This window comes from Chaetomium globosum, genomic scaffold (assembly GCF_000143365.1).
Source record: "Chaetomium globosum CBS 148.51 scaffold_5 genomic scaffold, whole genome shotgun sequence".
NCBI lineage: Eukaryota > Fungi > Ascomycota > Sordariomycetes > Sordariales > Chaetomiaceae > Chaetomium > Chaetomium globosum.
Window position 1 is genome coordinate 2,006,753 of NT_165980.1, and position 21,435 is coordinate 2,028,187.

The window sequence follows — 21,435 nt, forward strand, 5'->3', positions numbered from 1 at the left end:
AGAGGGGCCCACTTGTGGCCCACTCTCCGAGGGCTTGTGGCTTGCCAGCGCGCGCTGACGTCGTTGGTGCCCAGGCCAGGAACATTTGCGCGGGGCTCGGGGGCTGCAGCGGCGGCACCGCCACAGACAACTTCGTCACTGTCTCTGTTCCTCCCAGGCACCGCAAGGATCCATGCTTTTGTCAACCACGCCGAGGCGCATTCCTCCCGAGATTGTCAATACCCACGATACCCAGTTCACCACCCGCCTTGTCACGATTCCTCGCCGTTTTGTACCGCCATTAGCGATTAGCGAGCCCGATACTCTGAATCCATCGTTGCAAAGGAGCCGGCAACAAAACCGCAAATATGTCTTGGGCGGGTGCGTACAAGCCCAGCGACCGTGTGATTTCTTGGTCTCACATGTTGACCGTTGTTTTAGGCTTCAAGAAGAATGTCAACCGCGCGACGACGCAGGTGATGATGAAGACCGGTACGCAGATCCGACCCCGCCGATCCCACGCACTTTCGAACCCCCCGCGCATTACTGACAGCTTCGGGCAGGCCATGTCGAGAAGACAAACGACCGGGATTATGAAGTCGAGGAGAGGTATGGAACGGTACACAGACAATGGGCCCGGAGGCATGAATACTGAGACTTCCGCCAGGCGATTCAGGACAATGGAGGCGGCCTCGTTGCGGTTACAAAAGGAGGCCAAGGGGTACTTAGATTCACTACGAGGTACGGCAACCCCCTCTCATGGCGGGCGCGATTGCAGAGCTGACACCATCCGGCATAGCAATGACGGCCTCACAAATGCGAATTGCCGAAACGATCGACGCATTTTACGGGGACTCGGGCGCCAAGGACGGCGTTAGCAGAAGTTACAAACAAGCCGTGGAGGACCTCGACGCGGAGACGATCAAGGCGCTGGACGGGCCATACCGCACAACAGTATTAGAACCCATCTCACGGTTTTGCGCATACTTCCCCGACGTAAACGAATGTACGCTACGAACAACTCCCTCGGCCCCCACCCCCCGCTCATCCGCTGACACCCCCATCCAGGTATCAAGAAGCGCGGGCACAAGCTCCTCGATTACGACGCGCTGCGGGCCAAGGTCAAGAAGCTGGTAGAGAAGCCTGACAAGGACGTGACGAAGCTGCCGCGGGCGGAGAAGGAGATGGATATGGCCAAGGCGGCGTACGAGCAGCTCAACGAGCAGCTGTGCTCGGAGCTGCCGCAGCTGATCGACCTGCGCGTGCCGTACCTCGACCCCTCGTTCGAGGCCCTCGTCAAGATCCAGCTGCGCTTCTGCGCCGAGGCCTACAGCCGCATGGCCCAGGTCCAGCAGTACCTCGACGCCGACACCCGCGAGCAGTACGCCCAGGGCCAGCTGGATACGCGCGTTGAGCAGGTGCTGCAGGAGATCCGGGAGCTGAGCATCAGCGGGACCGTCTGATCCGAGCCCGGTTTTGTTCTGGGGGCAGGGAAGGCGGAGGGATGGGATGGGGTCCCGGCTGTTTGCCTGCGGGTTGGAGAGCGGGAGGGTCACAGCTGGTTTTGCGGCGTCCGGTTCTGGCATTGGTTAGTTATACAGGGTATACCGGTAAACACGGGTGTGTAACTGAAAGATACCCGTCATTGAAGGCGCGGTGCTGTTCCTGAGTCTTGATGAGATACATTGATTCGAGAATTGTTTTACCATGGGTGCCAGAGCAACTCTGGTCAAGTATCGCGCTATCGTGGATACCTTTCTGGACTTGAGTAGCATTGAGTGCTTTTCGAGCAAGTCGAGAACGACAAGGGGTGTTCCATCTGAAGCAGTTATATTCTAGAAGCCTGGCAACGCAGCGCACCAGCGCATCACTGCAACGTTTGGCGCTTCACCAAGAATGAGCAAGGGCCGAAACCCAAAACAGGGACGACTCGGCTGCCCGCGGGAGATCGTCTGTGTCTCCGGCACTGCCTCGTTGCTGTTTGCACATCTTGCGTGGGATCGTCGGAAGCGAGATGGGAGGGCATGTTTATGCCAAGATTTCATGGCAATGGAGCCTCTGGGACAATCCGACGTTTCTCAAGCCTGGTACGAATAGTTCTTTTGAGCCATTGCTAACCGCTGGGAGTCACAGTCCACGCCATCCCTCCATCTCAGTCATGGTGTTGTTATCTGTCTTGTTCCTCGCCGCGACTGGTCGGACCTGGCATGCTATTTGGTATCATCAATGGGATCTGCGCGTCGACGAGGTGCGGCCGATCGTCGATCGAACGACTGGAGCATCGATGGTTGAGGCTGAAACGGCTTGATGACAGGGATGCTTCGTGGGGTTAACATGGACGCGTCGGGGGCCCTGAAGCAACGGGGGCTCGATTGGCGGCCAACCCCTGAATTTGGCGGCTGGCGGACTTTTCCGGCGTCTAAACTGGCAGCACAACAGTTCACTTTCATGGGCGATGGTCTCGTTGGCCAGCCCTCGCTCACGCACACCGGGGCTAAAGTGCGACCAGAAGCACACCGTATCATCACCACGGTTGGTTACTCAATTTCTCGAGATTGATCGCTCCTCCACGAGGGCCGCGAGACGTAATTTCGAGTAACTTCAGGCTGCCCGGGCCGACTTGCCTCGTTGAAGATGCTGCACCCCAGAAATGCATGCGCCAGGGGCGCGACGGTATGTCTTCCCAAAAGATGCTTTTTGCGCGCCACTGCCCGCCGATTGCAGTCGATCCCGCGGGACCGGATCGTGATGCGCAGTGTGCGCGTCTCGCTGGTGGATGGGGTGGCACTGCTGCGCCTCATAAACGGTTCGCTGAGACGAACCGGGAGATTTTGGGGAACCCTGCACTGGCTGCCAGAAACCCGCAATCCGACGCACAACTCGAGGACCCGAGCCCAGAGACAGGAGGTCTGAGAATGGGCCGCTGTATGCCATACGACCGTCCCATCAGGCCGTTCGATCAGGCGGGTGGAGGCCATGGTCGAAAGAAGTGGCCATCCTTTTTTCCCAACAGATTCCAGACGCGCGTCTACGGAGTACATACCTAAATTTACCCAGCACAGGCAGTGGGGGAGACAGTGAGCGTGGAGAGGAACCTCGTATGCAATACATTTGCTCTGGCCGCCGTGAAAGGAGTCAATTGCTCAAGGGAAACAAGGAACTGTGGTGGCGATCCATTGACCCGGGCTCGTATTTTCCCATATTTCCTGCCATTTCCATTTTCGGGTTTTGTTGGAGGCCAGGAAAGCCCGCCCATCGATCAACTCCGTCGGTTACTTGTCCCGTCCCGTCCCTTGGCGGTCAGGAACGAAGGAGGGCATTGTCCAGGCCCTGCAGGTGCAGACAAGCGCTGCAACATCACTGGTCTGGAGCACCCGCCTGGTTCCCTCGCACCCTGGTCCCAAGCAGCCAGGACAGGGGTCCCGATTCAACTGTTTGGCGAGTTTCGCAATCCAGCGCTGGCGGTCCAGGTCCAGTCAATCTTATTGCCACCCCTTCGAGTAGGAGACAACCAAAACACTCTCGTTATTTATCAAGCTTGATCTGCCTTCGGACGGGTTCCCAGTCTTTCGTTTTATTCTCGTCCAAGTCATCCGTTTGTCCAACACCAAAGGTGGGCTGCACCCATTTTCAGATATCCAACGCCCTTCGCCCAGACACTGCTGCCCCTGGTCGCATTGGGAAACGTCACTCGTTGCAAGCATTGGACGCCGACCAGCCACACGCCAAAACCGAGAGGTTGGTGAACAAGTTGTGTGTTGGCAGTTTTCGTTCCGAGCCAAAAAGACACGACTTACATTTACTGCCGGAGACCTCGAGTTCTCTCCGTCTCTCTCCTCCAGACACTATCGTTTACACACTTGAGGACACCCACCAGCAACCATGAATATCACCAAGAAGTTTGACCGCGCCTTCCAATGGGCCGGAGAGAAGATGGGCGGCGAAGCCAAGACGACCATGTCAGACGACTTCAAGATGCTCGAGACCGAGATGGCGCTGCGCTTTGAGGGTAGGCCACTTGTCCCACATGTAACACATCCTGCCAAGACTGTTTGCTGATATCTCCCTAGGCATGGAACGTCTCCAGAGGTCAATGAACCAGTATGTCAAGTGGATGGGCCGGCACCTTGAGCCTTCTGAGGACAGGGAAAAAGCTCTTCCAGTCGGATACCTGGGTCGTACCATGGTCGGCCACGGCGAGGAGTTCCACCCAGACTCTGAGTTCGGCAACTGCTTGGTAACAATGGGCCGCGCCAACGAGAGGGTGTCGGCAATCCAAGAAACCTTCGTCGGCGAGGCGACAGCGTCATGGTTGGAGTCTCTTGAGAGGTCCTTGGCGATGATGAGGGAGTACCAGGTCAGTGACTTCCCCACCTTACCCACCTCGAACAACCCCCTAACAGACGACGTCAGACCGCCCGCAAGAAGCTCGAAACTCGCCGCCTGAACTATGACACAAGCATGGGCAGGGTCCACAAAGCCAAGCGCGACGATTTCCGCCTCGAAGAAGAGCTCCGCGGCGCAAAGGCCAAATACGAAGAGTCCTCTGAGGATGTGCTGCGCCGCATGCAAGACATCCAAGACATGGAGGCCGAAAGCACGCGCGACCTGACCCAATTCCTGGATGCCGAACTGGAATACCACGAGCGAGCGGCCGAGGAGCTCCGTCGCGTCCGCCAGAACTGGCCCAGCAACGTCTCCCCAAGCTACAGCCCCGTCGAGCGGCGCCCGACCGTGCGCAGCCGTGCCAACACAACGCAGAGCTACACCGACCGCCTGTCACGCACAAGCACCTTCGAAACTGAACCCAGCACCGCGCCCCCGGTCCGCATGCCCGTCCGGCCTGCGCACTCGCGCATGCAGTCCTTCACCCAACAAGCCGACGGCCCCGTCCGCCCAGCCATCGGCAAGCCAAGCCACGCCAGCGCCAGCTTCCAGGGCGGCGCGACCCTCACCCGCGAGCGTGGCGCCAGCGTCTCCTCGACCCCCACCCCCGCACACAACACCGCGATGAATGTGGGCGCTCTTCGCGGCCAGCTGCGTCCCGTCAGCAGGATCGTGACCGCGCCAATCAACAACAATAATCACAACGACGTCTTTGCCGACCGCGACGACGATAGTGGCGCCAGCGACGCCGGCAGCCCCAGCTGGGGAAACCGCAGCACCAGCTCGACGACCAGCGTCGGGAGCCTGAGCCGCACCCCGAGCAACAACGCCGGCATAAGTAATGGTAATTTCAACGTGCTGGGCGGGCTGAAGAAGGTGCCGCCGCCGCCGCCGCCGAGCAGGGCCAAGAAGCCCGCTCCGCCGGTGCCGGCGAGGCGCGAGGTTGCGTACTAGTAATTAATGTGGCATGGATGGTGCGGAAAGACAGGTAATCATAGGCTCGTCTGAGTTGAGCATGGTGATAGGCCGGCGACAGGCCGGCAATGAGGTGATGATATGTCCAGGATATTGGTATGACTGGGTTTTGGAGGGAGGCGCTCGGTGTTGGGTGTTATAATGCTTTCGTGGGCTGGCTCCGCGCAGTTCTAGAATGAACTCGGTGGTCCTATATAGACACAGTTAACCATGCAAACCGCAAGGCAGACGTTATGATAAATTGCATCGTTTCAGCGTTTCGCACACGCAGTTTGCCCCAAGAAGAGTCCGGCGGCGTAATCAATTTTCGTGCAGTTGTGAGCGTGGGAACGCGGCGCGCGTGGCCTGCAAGGTGGGATTGACAGAGCGCCCCTGCAGCCAAGAGGCACTAACCATGCAACGCTGCGGTGGGGTTCTGAACCTCAATTCCACCCAGCATGCTCCGACAGCTCTCGATCAAAGGACTCTGGCCTTGACATTGACTACTACACGAAACGCTGTTGCAAACGACAAACCCGCCACCATGGCTACCGAAGATGCCCGGTACCGACAAACGTCGCAGTTCCAGCTGTGGTCTTTCTCACCGACCCAGTTGTCCGCGATGCGAGAGAAGACGAATACCGCCGCTGGGAGGGAGAATCGCCGAACGCCTCTCTTCCCTCCCCAATTCCAACACCTCCGCCCCTACGTCGAACGCGAACACGCCTGACCCCGATGGAACCTCTACTCCCACGCTCCCCGTGTTTCTCACAGCGCCCGAGGAGGCCCAACTCGTCACCTTCTTCACATCGGAGCTTCTGAGGGCCGGAGACCACGCCGAGATGACAGACGAGATCAAGGCCACCGCTGCGGCCTTCTTCCGGAGATTCTATGTTACAAACAGCATCATGACATATCCGCCGCAGGAGATGCTAATTGTCGCCCTGTTCTTTGGGTGCAAGGCGGAAGGGTCCTTTGTGAGCATTACCGAGTACGCTTCTCCGCCCAAGTGAGGTCTGGAACATGCAGCTAATCATGACATCCTCCTGCTCAGCTTTGTTAAGACATTTGGGAGGGAGAATCCAGAAGAAATTCTGGCTGGCGAGTTTTTGCTCTGTCAGGGTCTCCGGTTCGCCATCGACGTGAAGCACCCGTTCCGGGCCCTTCGCGGTGCCCTGATGGAGCTCGCCTCGCTCCCTGACATTGACGTACGCCCACCTCTTACTCCCCCTCAGCTCGTCCGCTAACCCAACCCTTTTGCACAGCGTGCCCGGCTCGGCGCCGCAGAAACCCGCGCCCGCGAAATCCTACGCTTCAGCCCACTCATCACCGACGCCTACTTCCACTACACACCGAGCCAGATCATGATGGCCGCTCTCTCCCTCGCCGACCGCGGTCTGGCTGAGCGCCTAATAACCCAAACCTTCCACCACATCGCCCCGCCCACCGATTCCGGCGCCGACACACCAGCGGCTTCCGGCACCGACGGCGGTCCCTCGAAGGAATCCGCGCCCCGCAGTGAAGACAAGGCACAAATAATCGGGTCCGTGGCCCGCGACAAGGTTCTCGGCACGATCGAGGCATGCCGGGACTTGCTCTCACGAGAGCTGCCCGAGCGGAGGGAACACTGGACAAATGTACATCCCCCCTTCCCCCTTTCCCTCCCCCTTCCCCACCACACAAAGACTCACCCCTCCCCCAAACAGCGCGCCGTAATAAAAGCGCAAATCACCCCCCTCCGCAAAAAACTCAACAAATGCCGCGACCCCGAACGGTGGAACCTCGTCGAACTCCAGCGCGCGCGGCGCGAGCAGGCGGCCAAGAAATCCGACTCGGAGGACGGCGACCCCGACGAACGCGGCGACAAGAATAACAACAACGCTAACAGCGACGCCGCCGTATTTGGGGACGCGCTGCCGCGGGATCCTAAAAGGAGGCGTGTGTTGGGCGAGGGGCAGAAGGGCAAGGGGCTGGATGATCCGTTTGGCGGGCCGTTGTGAAAGGCGCTTCTCTAGGATAGCCTAGGGGTTGGTTTGGTTTGCATTGGTGTTTTGGAAGGCATAAGGCATGGCATGGCGTTAGGGAGGGTGGTGTTTCGGGTTGCAAAAGACTACTGGAGAACTTTTAAGGGGGCGAAGTACGCAAAGAGGGTCGGGGGAGAAGAGAGAAAAGAAGCAAGAAATAATACCCCGGCAAGGCCGTCCCGTTCGTTCGTGTTCACCGGGCGACATCCTCGTTTTCCACGCGCCAAAGCAGATCCGCAATAAAGTTCGCCAAGTCAGTCTATTCCGCTAGCTAATTATCCTACCATCATCATCTGTTGCACCTGTTCCTCCCTTGCCACCACAAACGCCAAATTTTCCGTTAAACACACCCATCCATCTGCAACTCCGCTGAAAGAAAAACTCCAGAAATGTGATTCCACCACAAAAAACGCCAGTCTGTGAACCCTGAGGCCCCGCCCCAACACTTCCGCCCCTGAGACATCCGCCGCAGCAGGAGAGAGCATGAGAAGGCGGGCGTAACAATGTAAAACACAATGCAGGATATTGACGATATTAATGTAATAAGGGGAGTAGGAGAAGGCCACACACATGAAAGAAGCCCTAAGAAGAATCAGCAGCAGGTCAACTCACTCCTTTGGTCCGGTGTTCTCTGGCCAGACGTCCTCTAGCCAGGAGTGCTCTGACCACATTTTTTCCAGCGAGGACCAGATGTCCCCTGCCCCGGTGTCCCCTGCCCCGGTGTCCTCTGCCCCGGTAGCCTCTAGCCACGGGTACTACTGTGTCCCGAGGTCCTCTGCCCCGGTCTCCTCTACCCACAGGTACTCTCCCGGGTCATCAACCCCGGTATCCTCTAACCACATGTACTCTGGCCCGACAGCCTCTGGCGCGGTGGCGGTGTCCTCTGGCCCGGTGGGACCAAAATCCATGGGCTCGAACTTCGGCTGTGGGGGTAGTTGCGGTGGTGGCGACTGCACCGGCCCATATCTCTGGGCGTTTTCTGCTTGGGCAGCCTGGAATGACGGATGAGCCTGAAACTGATACCCAGGTGGCGGTTGTGGCGTCGGGACAATCAGGGGCGCGGGAAGAAGCTCGGGTTGCTGCGCGGATGGGACTTGGGGGGACACGGCGAATGGATCGTGGGAGGGATGAAGCCAGGGGCCGTGGTGCACCTGGCCTTCCGGCTGAAGGGGGGATTTCGAGGTGTGGAGTTTCGGGGGACCAGAGTTTTGCCGTATATGCCTTCCACTTCTCTTGGAACTGCTCAAATGCCGACCGTGTGTCGGGAATCGCCCCCAGCCAAGTCTCGATGCGATGTGTCAGTTGCGAGCAACCGGCGGGAGTTTCGTGGGCGTGATCGGCGTGGATTGGCAAGCGAGCATTACCCGCATGTTTCCACAGCTTGTATTTTTGTAGGAGCTCCACACGGGCAAGGCTTCGGACCTGAACCTCGGGGTTCTTCTTCTAATCATTAAACCCATGCCGATCCAGCAGGTTCTCGAGGCCCTGGGTCATGGGGACCAACATCCCCGCGCCGGTTGTAGACAGCTTTTCCCACTTTTGCACCGTTGTAACGATTGCGCTAGCCTTGGCTCTGAAGTGCTCGCGGGCAACGGCGCCAAAGATAGGGTCATCACCGCCAGGAGCCGGCTGAGAACCCGGGGTTGCTGGAGGCACCACGGGGGCCGATACGTCATGCTCCGCGTCCCCAGACGCAGGCACATCGTACTCCCCTAGGTTCATACCGGCGGCGGAGTGTGTGACTGCGGCCAAGGGCGGCGGCTGATTTGTCTGGGATTGGTTTACCGTTGCGCCCGTAGGGTTGCCATGTACCTGCTTGTTTGCCGGAGATGCGTCCGTTGTTTGGGCGGGTTTGATTGAGGCGACCAGGCGGTTGGCGAGCCAAGGTATGATGGCGTACTGGACTGTTAAACGCTCGACAGTCCTGTTGTACGCTTGGGCAGCAGCGTGGTCACTACGCAGCTCGTAGCCCGGCTCATTGTAATAGGGCAGGTCATTGAAGATCATGGCCTGGATTGAAACCAAAAGCTGCAACAGGGTCGACCGGTTCGGATCCCACGGCTGGCCCCGCCAGGTTCCTAGCAACGAGAAACAAACTAGCGCGGATATTAGCACGATTCTCTAAGGTCAATGGGTGGTTTTCGTCGGGGCATAACTTACTCTTCCCATTCACGTACAGGTTGGGGTTGAACCGCGCCGTGCCGCCACCTGTTGTCCGGAAGAACATTTCAGGTGGGCGTTTCGGAAACTCGGGGCCACAGAACAAGTCAAATTCAAACAGGCCGTGCTCGTAAGGCGTGTCAGGTGGGCCAACGACCAAGACCTTCATCACGTCCATGCGGCTTTCACCGTGCCGGACGTAGATGCCATCAGGCAAGTCGGTACTCAGGGATAACACCTGCGCCAGGAGCTTTCTCATCCGGCCTGCCGCTGGCTTTGATTCCCCTGCCTTCTTTGCGGCGGCGGCAAAGTGGAAGCTATTTAGCATTATGTCGTCCGAAACCCCCTTGAGACAGTTTTCGCGGTGCCACTCGGATGACGTGTTCGAGGCCACCTTGAGGGCCTTGATTTCAGCTTCTTTGGCGGCATTAGCGCGTGCACTGCGCGTCATGACATTGGCTGTTGGGCGGCAAGGCGGCGGCGGCGAAGAAGACTTCTGGGGGGTGCTAATCGCTAGTTGGGCACGAAGATCCCCAAGGCTGTCGGCGATGCTGCAGATCCTCTTTAGAACTATAAGCGATTCCCCCTTCTCATATTCTGCATCGAGACTTCCGACTCGGCGCGATGCTTCCACAAACTTGCGGGCTGGGATCGCCAGCTGCTCGGCAACGGCGGCCAGAGATTCCGACGTTTCGTATTTGCTGGCCCCGGTACTCTGTAGCTTCTGCGTCCTGGAACCGGTAAGAACAATTTGAGGAAGCTGTTCCACCGCTGGGTAAAGGATCCTCGGGTGAAACAGGAGTGAACAAGTACTCTCGTGACCGGCGAGGGCTTCCATAAAGTCGAGAACCACCGCGATCGGGCGACAGCGCTGGTTGATCTCTTCGATCGCGCCATGTCTCAGCAATTCAGAGGCGCGTGCCATGATTGGGCTTCTCTGAATCATTTCTGAGATTAGCGGTTGGGGCTCTCGATCGAAGGGCGTCGGTGCCTCCTTGCTAGGAGAGGGCAAAAGCAACGACAGGGCCTGGAAATAGAGTGTCAAGTCGCCTGTTTCGTCATTGGCATTTTTCCAGGCCTGGGGTTTAGCAAGATTCATCTGCTGTTTCCAATCCCAGTCGTTGTCGCCATAGCCCGTGCCTTTAGAAAGGAGCGAGCGATTACTAGTAGAACCCCGTAGCTGCGCTCCCTGATCTGGGGACTTGACCAATTTACTGCCCGACGGCTGTGCCGCAGGTTCAAGACCGCAAAGAAGAGAGAATATTAGAAATAAACGGCCTTGGTCGCAACACCAAGCAGCTTTGAACCCCTTTGCAGTAACGACGTGCTTGAGCCTGGGCGACGCACCGGTGTGGTACCCGCCGCAGTGAATGCAAACGAGACCTTTACACTTGGGGCAGGAAACGCATGAGTGGAGGTATCCTGCAACGGTTAGCCCCTGTCGGCGACTCAATTAAACCAAATATGGGAACTTACGACTTTGTTTCAGCATCTCCCCGGTCCTTTGAATGAGAGTGGCACCCTTGATGGTGATAGCCGTCCGACACCGAGTGCATCGGCAGAGACGAAGTCGATTTCGAAAATCAACCAGCGGATCGGCGGGAACGAATACCCTGGGAGCTCGAGGGGGCTGGATAGACTGATCTTGACCCGGGGAGACTTCATTCTCGGCATACAACCGTTGCTGCAAAACCTCGGCCGTCCGCCGGTCATTTTCAATCTGGGTGGTTTGTGCTGCGTTCATTCTCACGCGGTTGAATGTGGCGACGGCACGTTGACGAAAGGGTTTACGGCCAGCGCTAGGGATGGTGCTGGTGGCCTGGCTTATCTGTATCGACGAGTCGATCGGTCCGTCTGGCAGACAGGGCGGAGGACTTGGGGATTTTGTGAGGTCTTGGTGAAGGAGGTAGATTAGCAACTCATGGCACAGGGTGGAAATGTCGGGGCGATGAAGGGTGGATGAAACATCACCCACCGATGGGATTGCTTATGGAGCCTTGGTTTTCAATGATTCCGGCGGCGGTGTTGGCTGGGGCCGGATGATGCGCTGAAGGAGAAATAGCCGGAAGAGTCGAGACCCCCGCCGTCCCATCTTGGGCTGAAGAGAGATCTGTTAGCCAGCCCAGTAGCGTCGATGGTGCGCAGGTCTTTGGAAGTCTCGCCCCCTTACCTCCATTTGTTGTCGTCATCAAGCGCTGCTGTTTCGGCCCACGAGAGCCCTGTGACGTCTCGTCTAGCGAGTTATGACCTCGCTTCACCATGGCGGGCCACTGTTGCAACTTGTCGGATGCTTTTTGCAATTTTGGCTCGCAGAAGGGTCCATGAGGGCATTGTCGAAAAAGGTTTCGGCCTCTGGCTGGGCCGCTTTGCTGCACTAGAGAGTGTGCAGAGGCAGAGTGGGGGGCGTCAAGGTGCGGATTCCGGAATGCACAGGCAACAAGGGCAAAAATATCGTAGAACAAGTGAAGAGGTAGGTGAACAGGTCGTACAGATCAAGTCATTGATTGATCGGTCGTTGTAGGGATATGCGACGGAGTTCGATTCCTAATTATTCCACCGCGCAGCCTCTGATTTTCCCGGTTGCAGTTGTGACGGTCTGCCCGAGCCCACGAGGGCCAAGTTCACTGTTCAGGACTCCCAAGTCCTGTTGAGGGAAGTCGGATAGGTAGAAGAGTTGGAGGGTCGGATCGGGTTGACAAGTGAGGTGATCTAAGGTAGCCCTGGTGGGGAAGAAAGAACGGACGAAATGGTCTCAATGACCATATGATGACGCCAAACACAGAGATGTAAGGATATGGGGGGGTGATTAGGTAGGTATGGGGATAATCACTCAAAGGCTGGGTGAATCCATCAGGTAGTTTTCTGATGGACAAACAGCTTTGCAGGGTCGCCGACTTGCCGCCTTGGACGCTGGTCGGAAGGTGCCCGTGGTTGCGCAGTTGCTTGGGCAATTGCTTGGGCAATCGCTTTAAGGTTTCGGGGGTTGCGGTCAGGACCGCGCCGGCTTAGGTGGTCACGATACACACACCAACGTGACCAGCCATGAGGTGCTCGGGCTCAGGTAGGTAAGCGCTCTCAACCGGGGGTTGTTTAACTTGTTTAGCGGGAGCAGGCAAACGTGACGGACTGGTCGCAGCTGCCCAGGCGGAAGTGCGGAGCAGTGGAGGGCTTGTTTGCCTGCATGGCCGCCTCAGCCTGTCGAGGGGTTCCGTGGCCCGACATGGCGGCTGTTCATTGGAAAACTCCGTCTGTTCCTGGCCGTGTGTGGCTGTTGAATTTATTGGGCAACCCCATTTGTGCTGTAGGCTGGACGCGTCGAATGGGAATGCAGGGCGATTGGGATTCTGGAATCTGGAAATGCACAGCGCATGTCCATACTTACTGCATCCAATGAGTTCAATCTGGTTTGCTTCAATTTGTTTGGTTCAATTTCCAGCAGAAACTGCCGAAGGTGCAGAGAGGTACATAAGGTACATACTTCAGCACCTGGGGCACGGGACTGAGAGCGGGGTTCAGTTGGCTGGGTGGCTGACCACTTTCAAGCCACCTCGCGCAGATGAGGCAACGGCTCGAGAATCATCAACTAGGTATCAATACACATGCCACTTTTAACGACACCCAGGTGGCTAAAGATCTATTACCGTGGTATGTCGTGAGGGATCGGATGATAATATGGATGCTCATGATACGATAGTTAACTAGTTATTCAAATCTTGTTTTATTCCTGTTCCATGAAATTATTCCACGCTGAGATTGAGAGAAAAGCCACAAAACCACACACATTAGGTTGTATTTACCGAGCAGCCATAAGACAAATATTTGATGCTTTTTAGTTGATATACCTGGTACCTTGGTCTATGCTGGTAGCCCAACTTACACTCAGTTTCATGATTTCCGCATTCGTACTTCAACCCCACAGTCTCCACCCTTCCACGGCAAGGCGACTTGGCGACCCAGCTCCAGCAACACTACGTCAGCACGGAGTAAGCACCTACGCAGTTTCCTGTGATGTCATCTCGAACGCGAAATAGCTCAAGCTTTTCTGCTGCCTTGAATCTTTCGGATGAGATGGACCAAAAAAAAAATATAACGGGATGGCCGTCGGTGGAGGTTTTAAGGTGAGTAGTAGGTAAGTCATGGAATGGAGGGCTCCGGCACCCGGAGTTCAGTGCGGATACCTGAGGCAGGCTAGGCAGACTGCGAGGCCAAATGAAAGGGAGCAAACTTTTAAAGGATATCTGATTTACCAGCTTCATATCTAATATGGAACCCCCCTCCACTCTCCCACCCCATCATAAAAAGGTGACTGATTGCCAAGACCAAGACGTGTGCCAAGAGATAACGCAGACGAAAGCTGCAAGCCTGCAGCTGAGTTAATTGTAGCCGATGGCTTCCCAAGGGCTCGGGACAGATGGATGTGGGGGACAGCAGGAGTCGCAACATCGAAGCATCCCTTACTGCAGTTAGGTATGTAAAATAAAGATGTGAAGAATGTTCCTGGTACGAAAATACTTCTTCCACGTTGTTCCAAGCTCAGTGTCGTTATCTTATCATGGCCGCGAAACCGAAGTGGTTGGTTAGGCTAGCGGCTCAGCACCCGAAGAACCCCCAAAACGACTTCACCAGCAGCACCCTGCAGAGCCCTGCAGAACCTGGGAATCTTGAAGCAACACCATGCATGCACCTTAGCAGACCTTCCATGGTTTCCAGGATACATACCATTTCACAACCTGCACTGGACACGCGTTTTTACCACAGTGGCGACCGAATATTCTGGACCTTCAGATTCAGCAAATCTGGTCTGTTTTCTCTTCCCTCCCCCACGGCAGAGTCCCTGGCCCCCACCAAATTCCAATCCTTCCTTCGGCCACAACAAAGCGGGAGGAGACCTGGGCCGCTTGCCTTATCAGTGGCCCCACCCAACCTATTGATGTTGGGCCCCTAGCCAAGAAAGGACGTGCCTAGAACGGAATCAAGGGGCCATAATAATCGATGGTCTTATCAGTTTGCAGCAAGGTTGACAGAAGGAGTCGAAGAATGGGATGCACTCGGGGTGCGGGAATGGAGCTGGCGGGAGCTTATTTGACCCTGCTGCTCCCTCACGAGCTGGGGTAGCTAACTCCTGGCCTTGTCTCTCTCTTCATCGGACCAAATACCAGTCTTACGCTGCTTTTGCTTCGACGATCTGGCCGTCTTCACCATGTCGACCGGCCCGTTAACCACGTACACCGGAGTCACCGGTGTTGCCGACCCTGGCGGCGACTCCATGACCGAGGACCTGAACTTGTATTACTCGGTAAGGCCCGAGCGTTGGAGAAAGAACCGCAACGCAGTCGTAGCCCCCGTCACTGACATTGCCCGTAGGCCGGCGACTTCGCGTGGATCATGACATCCTCGGCCCTTGTGCTGCTCATGGTCCCCGGTGTCGGTTTCTTCTACAGCGGCCTGGCGCGCCGGAAGTCAGCCCTCGCTCTGATCTGGTTATCCCTGATATCCATAGCCATCGCCGGCTTCCAGTGGTTCTTTTGGGGCTACTCACTCACCTTCTCCCATACGGGCAGCGCCTTTATTGGCGACCTCACCAACTTCGGGTTGATGAAGGTGCTTGCCCAACCCAGTGTCGGCAGCACCAAGCTCCCTGACATACTGTTTTGCCTGTACCAGGGCATGTTCGCCGCCATCACGTTCGTAACCCCCCTCCCCTCCTGCACACCCCCAGGAAGCAAGTGTCAAACTAACCCTGTGCTTGCCTAGCCCCGCCCTCGCCATCGGCGCCGCCGCCGACCGCGGCCGCATGCTGCCCTGCGTGGTCTTCATCTTCATCTGGGCGACCATCGTGTACGACCCGATCGCGTACTGGACCTGGAACGCCAACGGCTGGTCCTTCCAGATGGGCGGGCTCGACTTCGCGGGCGGCACGCCCGTGCACATCAGCTCGGGGGCGGCCGCGCTCGCCTACTCGCTCATGCTGGGCAAGCGCACCGGCTACACGCGCGTGCACGGCCTGCCCTACCGCCCGCACAACGTGACCCACGTCGTCCTCGGCACCGTCTTCCTCTGGGTCGGCTGGTTCGGCTTCAACGGCGGCAGCGCCCTCGGCGCCAACATGCGCGCCGTCATGGCCTGCGTCGTCACCCACATCGCCGCCTGCGTCGGCGGCTTCACCTGGTGCCTGCTCGACTACCGCCTCGAGAAGAAGTGGAGCACCGTCGGCTTCTGCAGCGGCGTCATCTCGGGCCTTGTCGCCATCACCCCCGCCGCGGGGTACGTGCCGCCCTGGTCTGCCGTCGTGTTTGGTGTGGTCGGCGGTGTGGTGTGCAACTTTGCCACCAAGCTGAAATTCGTGCTCGGTATCGACGACGCCCTCGATATCTTTGCCGAGCACGGCGTGGGCGGTATCGTCGGCAACCTGCTAACAGGCCTCTTTGCTGCGTGAGTCAAGACTGCCCCCTTCCACCAAACAATCCCGAGCTAACCCATACACACAGTGATTACATCGCCCGTCTGGACGGCAGCACCAAGATCGACGGCGGCTGGGTCAACCAGAACTACGTCCAGCTTGGCTACCAGCTGGCCGACAGCGTCGCGGGCTTCTCGTATTCGTTCGTCATGACCTGTGTCATCCTGTTCCTCATGAACCTCGTCCCCGGCTTGTCGCTGCGTGCCAGTGCCGCCGAAGAAGAGATTGGCCTCGACGATGGCGAGCTCGGCGAGTTTGCGTACGACTACGTCGAGATCACCCGGCATATCGACGGCGCCATGACAGGCATGACGGGCAGCCCCAGCCATAGCATCAAGGGGGATGTGCCGGAGAAGACGGCATGAGGGATTGACCGTCGTGGGGATCCGGGGTGGTGAGTCGTGATGTGGGTGGCTGGATATGCCGTGTTTTGCCTTCTTACATGATACCTTTTTTGTTAATTTTGTCTACGCCTGTTAATATTGAGCCGTTAGCCTTCAACACGCTATGATAGTGATTCACTTCTTCGCTCATGCGGGATTTATTCAATGAATCGGGTCTCAGGGGGCAGAGGTGGTGATTCATGGTGGTAGGCAAGAATTGAATCTCGGCTCCTCCCACCTTCGTATTATTGGAAAACCAACAGCCAAGATTCCAAAGTTATCTCACAAATGATGGGGACTTACGGTCGAAAAGCCCCAGTAGTATTGACAACTCACAGCTCACAACCCCCCCCCCTCCCCTCCCCCCCTCGCGAACCAGAGTTTCAATCACAATAACATATAGGTACATGGCGGTGCGCGCCGCTGATGGCCCGGGCATGAACCACCTCCCTACCCCAGTTCAGGAGTCAGTCCAGAAACCCGACCTACCGATACTGAGTTGGTCGATCCCCCAACATCGACTGTCTGAAGTTGAGCTCCATGCCGTAGGCCGGGCCACCCTTGGGACCTAGGGGTGGTCCACTGTGCCGCCTCCAAACCCATTGTCCAGCTGCTAAGGTGAGTATGGGATGAGCCCAATGTGAATGCCGTAGCCTGAGGTGGCCCGGAAAGCGTTGTTTTTCATGGCCATGTTGGTCCTTGGTCCGGTTGATGGCTGACCTTGTTTCACGCGGTGAAACGACGGCGAGGTCGATTAGAAAGCAACTGCAATTCTCAACAACAAGGCGGCCAATACCAAAGTATTGTAGGAGAGGACTGCAAGAGACGATGCCAGATAAATAGCGGCAAATTTCCCCATTTTGGCGTCTCAGTTTTCGAACAACAGCAGCTGTCAGATCTGGATCGACTACATTACCGCCCCATGCCGAGACTGAAAAGCCTTTGACGGCTTACGCTTTGAGCGAATTTATCACGGCTTGAGCAAAAAGAGCAGCTCCAGGCGAGTGAGCAGGAGGTTGACGGTACGTTGCCGGCTTAGAGCACCTAACCGGTTCGATCCACAGCCCGCTCCTTCCCTCGAGCTAGTACCCAACCGCTCTTGCCTTCGAGAGCAGTCACTCTACGGCTTAGAGGAAGGAACGGCTTCAACAAATAAGCCGCTTAAGGTCGTAAGCCGAAGAGAGAGCACTCGCTGCTGTGAGCGAATATGTCCCGGCTCGTGGATACCCGCCTTACACCGCTAAGTACAATTCGACACCTATCATTCTCACTTTCCAAGCACACTTTGTTTCTCTACCACTCAAATAAATGTCCACAGGCATGACCGCCAACAAGCAAAACGACGTGGCCTTTACCGTTCAAAGAATGGGCCCAGGAAATCCGGAACAACAACGAAATCCGCGCTGAAGTCAAGGTGCCGGGTCGGATCAACGAGCTGACTATATCACACGGCAACTTTAGCAACTCAGGTTCCAGCATCACCCACACTGAGTACCTTCACCTCCGCACGATCTGGTACCGGTATAACTGTGACAATCATATTGACGACTTTGCGGATTTGTACCGAGACAATGGCCAAACGGGTTACAAGGGATTCATTCGTATCCCCTCACAACAACCAACTTGCGCGGGAGTTGGTTTCAAAGTCAAACAGGTCCTCGTACCTGACTGCGTACTTGAACGAGGGCCTGAGAGATGTTGGCGCCCCATCTTACCTACATCCTTTACCCGAATGCGGGTATTTCAGCATGGTCCGGTACTGGCAGGTCATGGCTACCACGCACACCAAGGGCAGTGGAACGGATGGCCCGAAAACCGACAAATCCCAAGCCGAGAAGGAGGATGCAAGAGGCCGACCGACAACGCCCGTCGAGCAACAAGGTTCCGGTGGGCCGTCAACCGTGGCTACACCTCCCCGCCAGATTCTGCCCCCTTCTAATACCCCCTCAGACTTCCGGACGCCGGCGGCAGTGTCGCATCCAGCCGCTAAGGGAGGCGCCGACAACCCTCCATCCGCCGACGAGTCGTATGTGAATGTCGCCCTGCTCCTGCTGCTGCAGACAATCTCACAGGGATTTCATAAGCATTTCTCTGACTTGCACTGGGTCCCACCCCGCCTGGCCTTGCACCTGAAAGTCCCCGTTTTCAACCCTGCCACACACACGGTCGACAACAAGTTGTTGCTGGAGGCACGGGTGGATGGTTACTTGTGTCGCGGAAAAGCTGGACCTAGTTGGGAAAAGCCCATGGCCATTTGCGAGGCCAAGTCGGGCACGAGGAGGTCGATCTAAATCTCCACTGAGAGACAGGAAGCCGCTGAGATGGCCGCCTGAATTTGCAGCCACCCACTCAACGAAGGCCTTTTGCAGAACTCGAACAGCGGGAAGAAGCGGTAAGTATGGCGAAGTGATCTACCCCAAACGGATACTCCGCTAACGTTGCATACTCTAGACGACTGATGATTTCTCAAAACCTGAATGATATTTATATCATCATCGGGGAGTATGGACCCAGCTATGAGCAGTACATCCGCAACGCTCCGTGGAGGTGCACGGCCCCGAAGGAGACCATCGCAAAACCGGCGCCCCTGCAACACACCCAAGCCAGGTTAGCACGCGACTTCGAAGAAACGCTCGGTTCTCCCACGTTCCTGAAGCAGCTTGTCCAGCAAGGCATCGTCGATATCAAGGATGGGATAAGAAGGTGGTGGGAAACGCCGTGGGTAGGGTGAAAGCCACACTTACATCTCGCAACGGCGGTCCTGGAGGCCCTGGTGGCAACGGAAGCGACTTGAGCAATTCTGGCCAGGCGCCTGGTACCGGGCGAGTGACACGATCAACCACTGCGGCCCTTGACCTTCCGACGGTTGGCGGGTTCCTAGTTATGCACCGCTTTGGTCCCTGGAGAACCGACGACCCTGAAAACATGAGCAACTTCATTCGTCGCCTTCTGGGCTTCATGCTGGAGCTATACGGTAACAGGGCGGCCTCACCTCCAAACAGCCGCAGCGCGCCGACCACCGGTCATCACGGCCCGCTGGTCATAGGCACCCGCCGCCCATCGACCACGGGCTACCGCGGGCCGGCGGCCACTAGTGACCGCCCCGCGTCAACCACCGGTAGTCGTGCCCCGTCGGCTACCGGTGATCGCGCCACTGGCAGTCGTGCCCCGTCCGCCACCAGCCGCTCCTCATCCACGACGAGCAACCAGGCTCCATCGGCCAGCTAGAATGGTGCCACTGGTAGTCGTGCCCCGTCGACTACCGGTCAGCGCACCTCGTCTGCCACCGGACACCGCTCCACGTCGACAACAGCTAGTCGCGCGTCTTCGACCACCAGTGGTAGTCGTGCCTCGTCGGTCACGGGCGATCGCGGCCGACCCCAGTAATCAACATTTCAAGTTGGTTTAGGTTGGTTGTTGGGCCTGTGGCTCACAGTTTCCTTTGTTTCCGCGTTCTGCCTTTTTGTTTTTGGCTTTTTTTTGTTTTTGGCTTTTTTTTCCTTTTGCGTTTGAGTTTTATATGTACCTACCATAGACTATGATATCAAATTCAGTTTGGATGCTCTTTTCGCTCTGGTTTGTTTATCCTTGTAATGGATCCTGGCCAGGCACATCTGCTTGGCTCATGTCTGGACTGGGCCGACAATCACGCCCACAGACCTGGCCCATTCCAAGGCCGTATAAATGATCACTGACCACTTACAACCAACCAATCACACCTGCATTTCGGTGCGCTGTCACTCTTTTTGCTCGGTTGTTGCGAGGCAGCCGACCGCTGAAAACAAACAAGGAGCAGTACGAATATCGCAAGGACCATAAACCACCCAAATCTTCTCCGGTTTGTCCCCCAACACTCCGAGAAGCGAAGGTATCAACCTTCCAAAACACCACCACCACGCTGCACCACAGGTTGCCTTCATTGTCTGGTTCCATTCCGCCCTTCCGCGATGCCAGCGAAATTAGCGACGACGGAGAACCTTCGTCGGGCCATGGTTGAACAAAAACAGCTGCGCGATATTTCCGAAATGAAAGCGAAGTTTGATCATCTAACCACTAATGCGTGTGTCATTGACCAACCGACATTGGATTCTTTGGGTGTTGTCCTTGGGCAACCGCTCGATATTGACGACAGCGGAAGTTTTTGGGGTTCCGACACGCGCTTCTTTCAACCGTGGGTGCCAGATGAGCTCCTTGACGAAGCTGCTTCGAACCGGGCACCCTGGTCGTGGAAGGACAAGATCAGAGAAACATGGTATAAACAGCCAGAAAGCAAGTACGGAGAGCTCAAGGCTCAGTGGTTCAATGGTTGTCTCGAAGACCTGTACGAAATGGATAAAGAGTTATGGGAACCCTGGGTGTAAGCTGCTTTTATCTGTTACAATCCACCTCCGTGGGCATCCGATACTAACATCACAATGGCTAGAGTGGACTCATACACCATCAGGGAGCACAGTGGACTCGACCTGCCCCTATGTCGGTTCAGAATCTTCGACCCGGCGACCGATGATTTTGTAGAGCGCGAGTATTCACCCGAGGCGGTCTACTTCCCCGTCGACAGGACCAAACCCCACGTAGCTTGCTTCGCCATCGATTCGAACCACCCCCCGGGGGATAAGGTCCTCCGCAGTGACCTCCACTACGCCATCCAGCTGGTCAGATTTCGGCTCGAAAAAGGCCAACACACCGGGCACCACACCAAACCGGTAATTTCCCACCACCCCCCAAACCCACCCCCCAACCCCACCAAACCACTAACCACCCCCTTTCCCTCATCCCACAGGGCCTCATCTACACCATAGAGCGCGACCAATGGGCACGCATCACCCAAGTGCACTTCGACACCAACGCGCACAAGCTGGTGCTCCGGCAGTCGCGCCAGCTGGACTTGTGCGGGCCGACACCCCCGCCCGATGCTTTCTTGTTGTTGCGCTGGATGACCAGCCGGCCCGCCGGCGACACCGAGTATGTCGACGAAGAGGAGCCGCCCAAGGAGGAGGTTGCGCGGGATGAGCCATCGAGCGCGGCGCCGAAGTTGTTGTTGGGTTGTGCTTGATGGTACGGGGCGGTAAGGAGGGGAGAGAAGGGGGGG

At 56.9% G+C, this 21,435-nt stretch overlaps 7 protein-coding genes across 7 annotated transcripts; 6 read left to right on the top strand and 1 right to left on the bottom strand.

The window, feature by feature from the left end:
- Nucleotides 1–347: 347 nt before the first annotated feature.
- CHGG_07474 (uncharacterized protein) lies at nt 348–1,442 on the top strand (the record flags this gene model as incomplete). Its single annotated transcript, XM_001225129.1, has 5 exons — nt 348–471; nt 543–588; nt 647–720; nt 779–985; nt 1,048–1,442. 5 exons carry the CDS (start codon nt 348–350, stop codon nt 1,440–1,442), a joined length of 846 nt encoding a protein of 281 aa, XP_001225130.1.
- A 2,419-nt stretch (nt 1,443–3,861) lies between these two features.
- Nucleotides 3,862–5,319, top strand: CHGG_07475 (uncharacterized protein; the record flags this gene model as incomplete). Its single annotated transcript, XM_001225130.1, has 3 exons — nt 3,862–3,988; nt 4,050–4,336; nt 4,393–5,319. 3 exons carry the CDS (start codon nt 3,862–3,864, stop codon nt 5,317–5,319), a joined length of 1,341 nt encoding a protein of 446 aa, XP_001225131.1.
- A 544-nt stretch (nt 5,320–5,863) lies between these two features.
- CHGG_07476 (uncharacterized protein) lies at nt 5,864–7,319 on the top strand (the record flags this gene model as incomplete). The annotated part of the gene is made up of 5 exons (XM_001225131.1): nt 5,864–5,883; nt 5,933–6,310; nt 6,374–6,527; nt 6,585–6,956; nt 7,026–7,319. 5 exons carry the CDS (start codon nt 5,864–5,866, stop codon nt 7,317–7,319), a joined length of 1,218 nt encoding a protein of 405 aa, XP_001225132.1.
- A 779-nt stretch (nt 7,320–8,098) lies between these two features.
- Nucleotides 8,099–11,764, bottom strand: CHGG_07477 (uncharacterized protein; the record flags this gene model as incomplete). Its single annotated transcript, XM_001225132.1, has 6 exons — nt 8,099–8,627; nt 8,800–9,421; nt 9,504–10,643; nt 10,980–11,396; nt 11,479–11,601; nt 11,674–11,764. 6 exons carry the CDS (start codon nt 11,762–11,764, stop codon nt 8,099–8,101), a joined length of 2,922 nt encoding a protein of 973 aa, XP_001225133.1.
- Nucleotides 11,765–14,703: 2,939 nt separating this feature from the next.
- CHGG_07478 (uncharacterized protein) lies at nt 14,704–16,328 on the top strand (the record flags this gene model as incomplete). Its single annotated transcript, XM_001225133.1, has 4 exons — nt 14,704–14,799; nt 14,868–15,187; nt 15,258–15,935; nt 15,992–16,328. The coding sequence occupies 4 exons, from the start codon at nt 14,704–14,706 to the stop codon at nt 16,326–16,328; spliced, it is 1,431 nt and encodes a 476-aa protein (XP_001225134.1).
- A 1,589-nt stretch (nt 16,329–17,917) lies between these two features.
- Nucleotides 17,918–19,574, top strand: CHGG_07479 (uncharacterized protein; the record flags this gene model as incomplete). The annotated part of the gene is made up of 4 exons (XM_001225134.1): nt 17,918–18,627; nt 18,688–18,738; nt 18,798–18,893; nt 18,974–19,574. The coding sequence occupies 4 exons, from the start codon at nt 17,918–17,920 to the stop codon at nt 19,572–19,574; spliced, it is 1,458 nt and encodes a 485-aa protein (XP_001225135.1).
- A 719-nt stretch (nt 19,575–20,293) lies between these two features.
- CHGG_07480 (uncharacterized protein) lies at nt 20,294–21,399 on the top strand (the record flags this gene model as incomplete). Its single annotated transcript, XM_001225135.1, has 3 exons — nt 20,294–20,703; nt 20,770–21,049; nt 21,127–21,399. The coding sequence occupies 3 exons, from the start codon at nt 20,294–20,296 to the stop codon at nt 21,397–21,399; spliced, it is 963 nt and encodes a 320-aa protein (XP_001225136.1).
- Nucleotides 21,400–21,435: the final 36 nt, after the last annotated feature.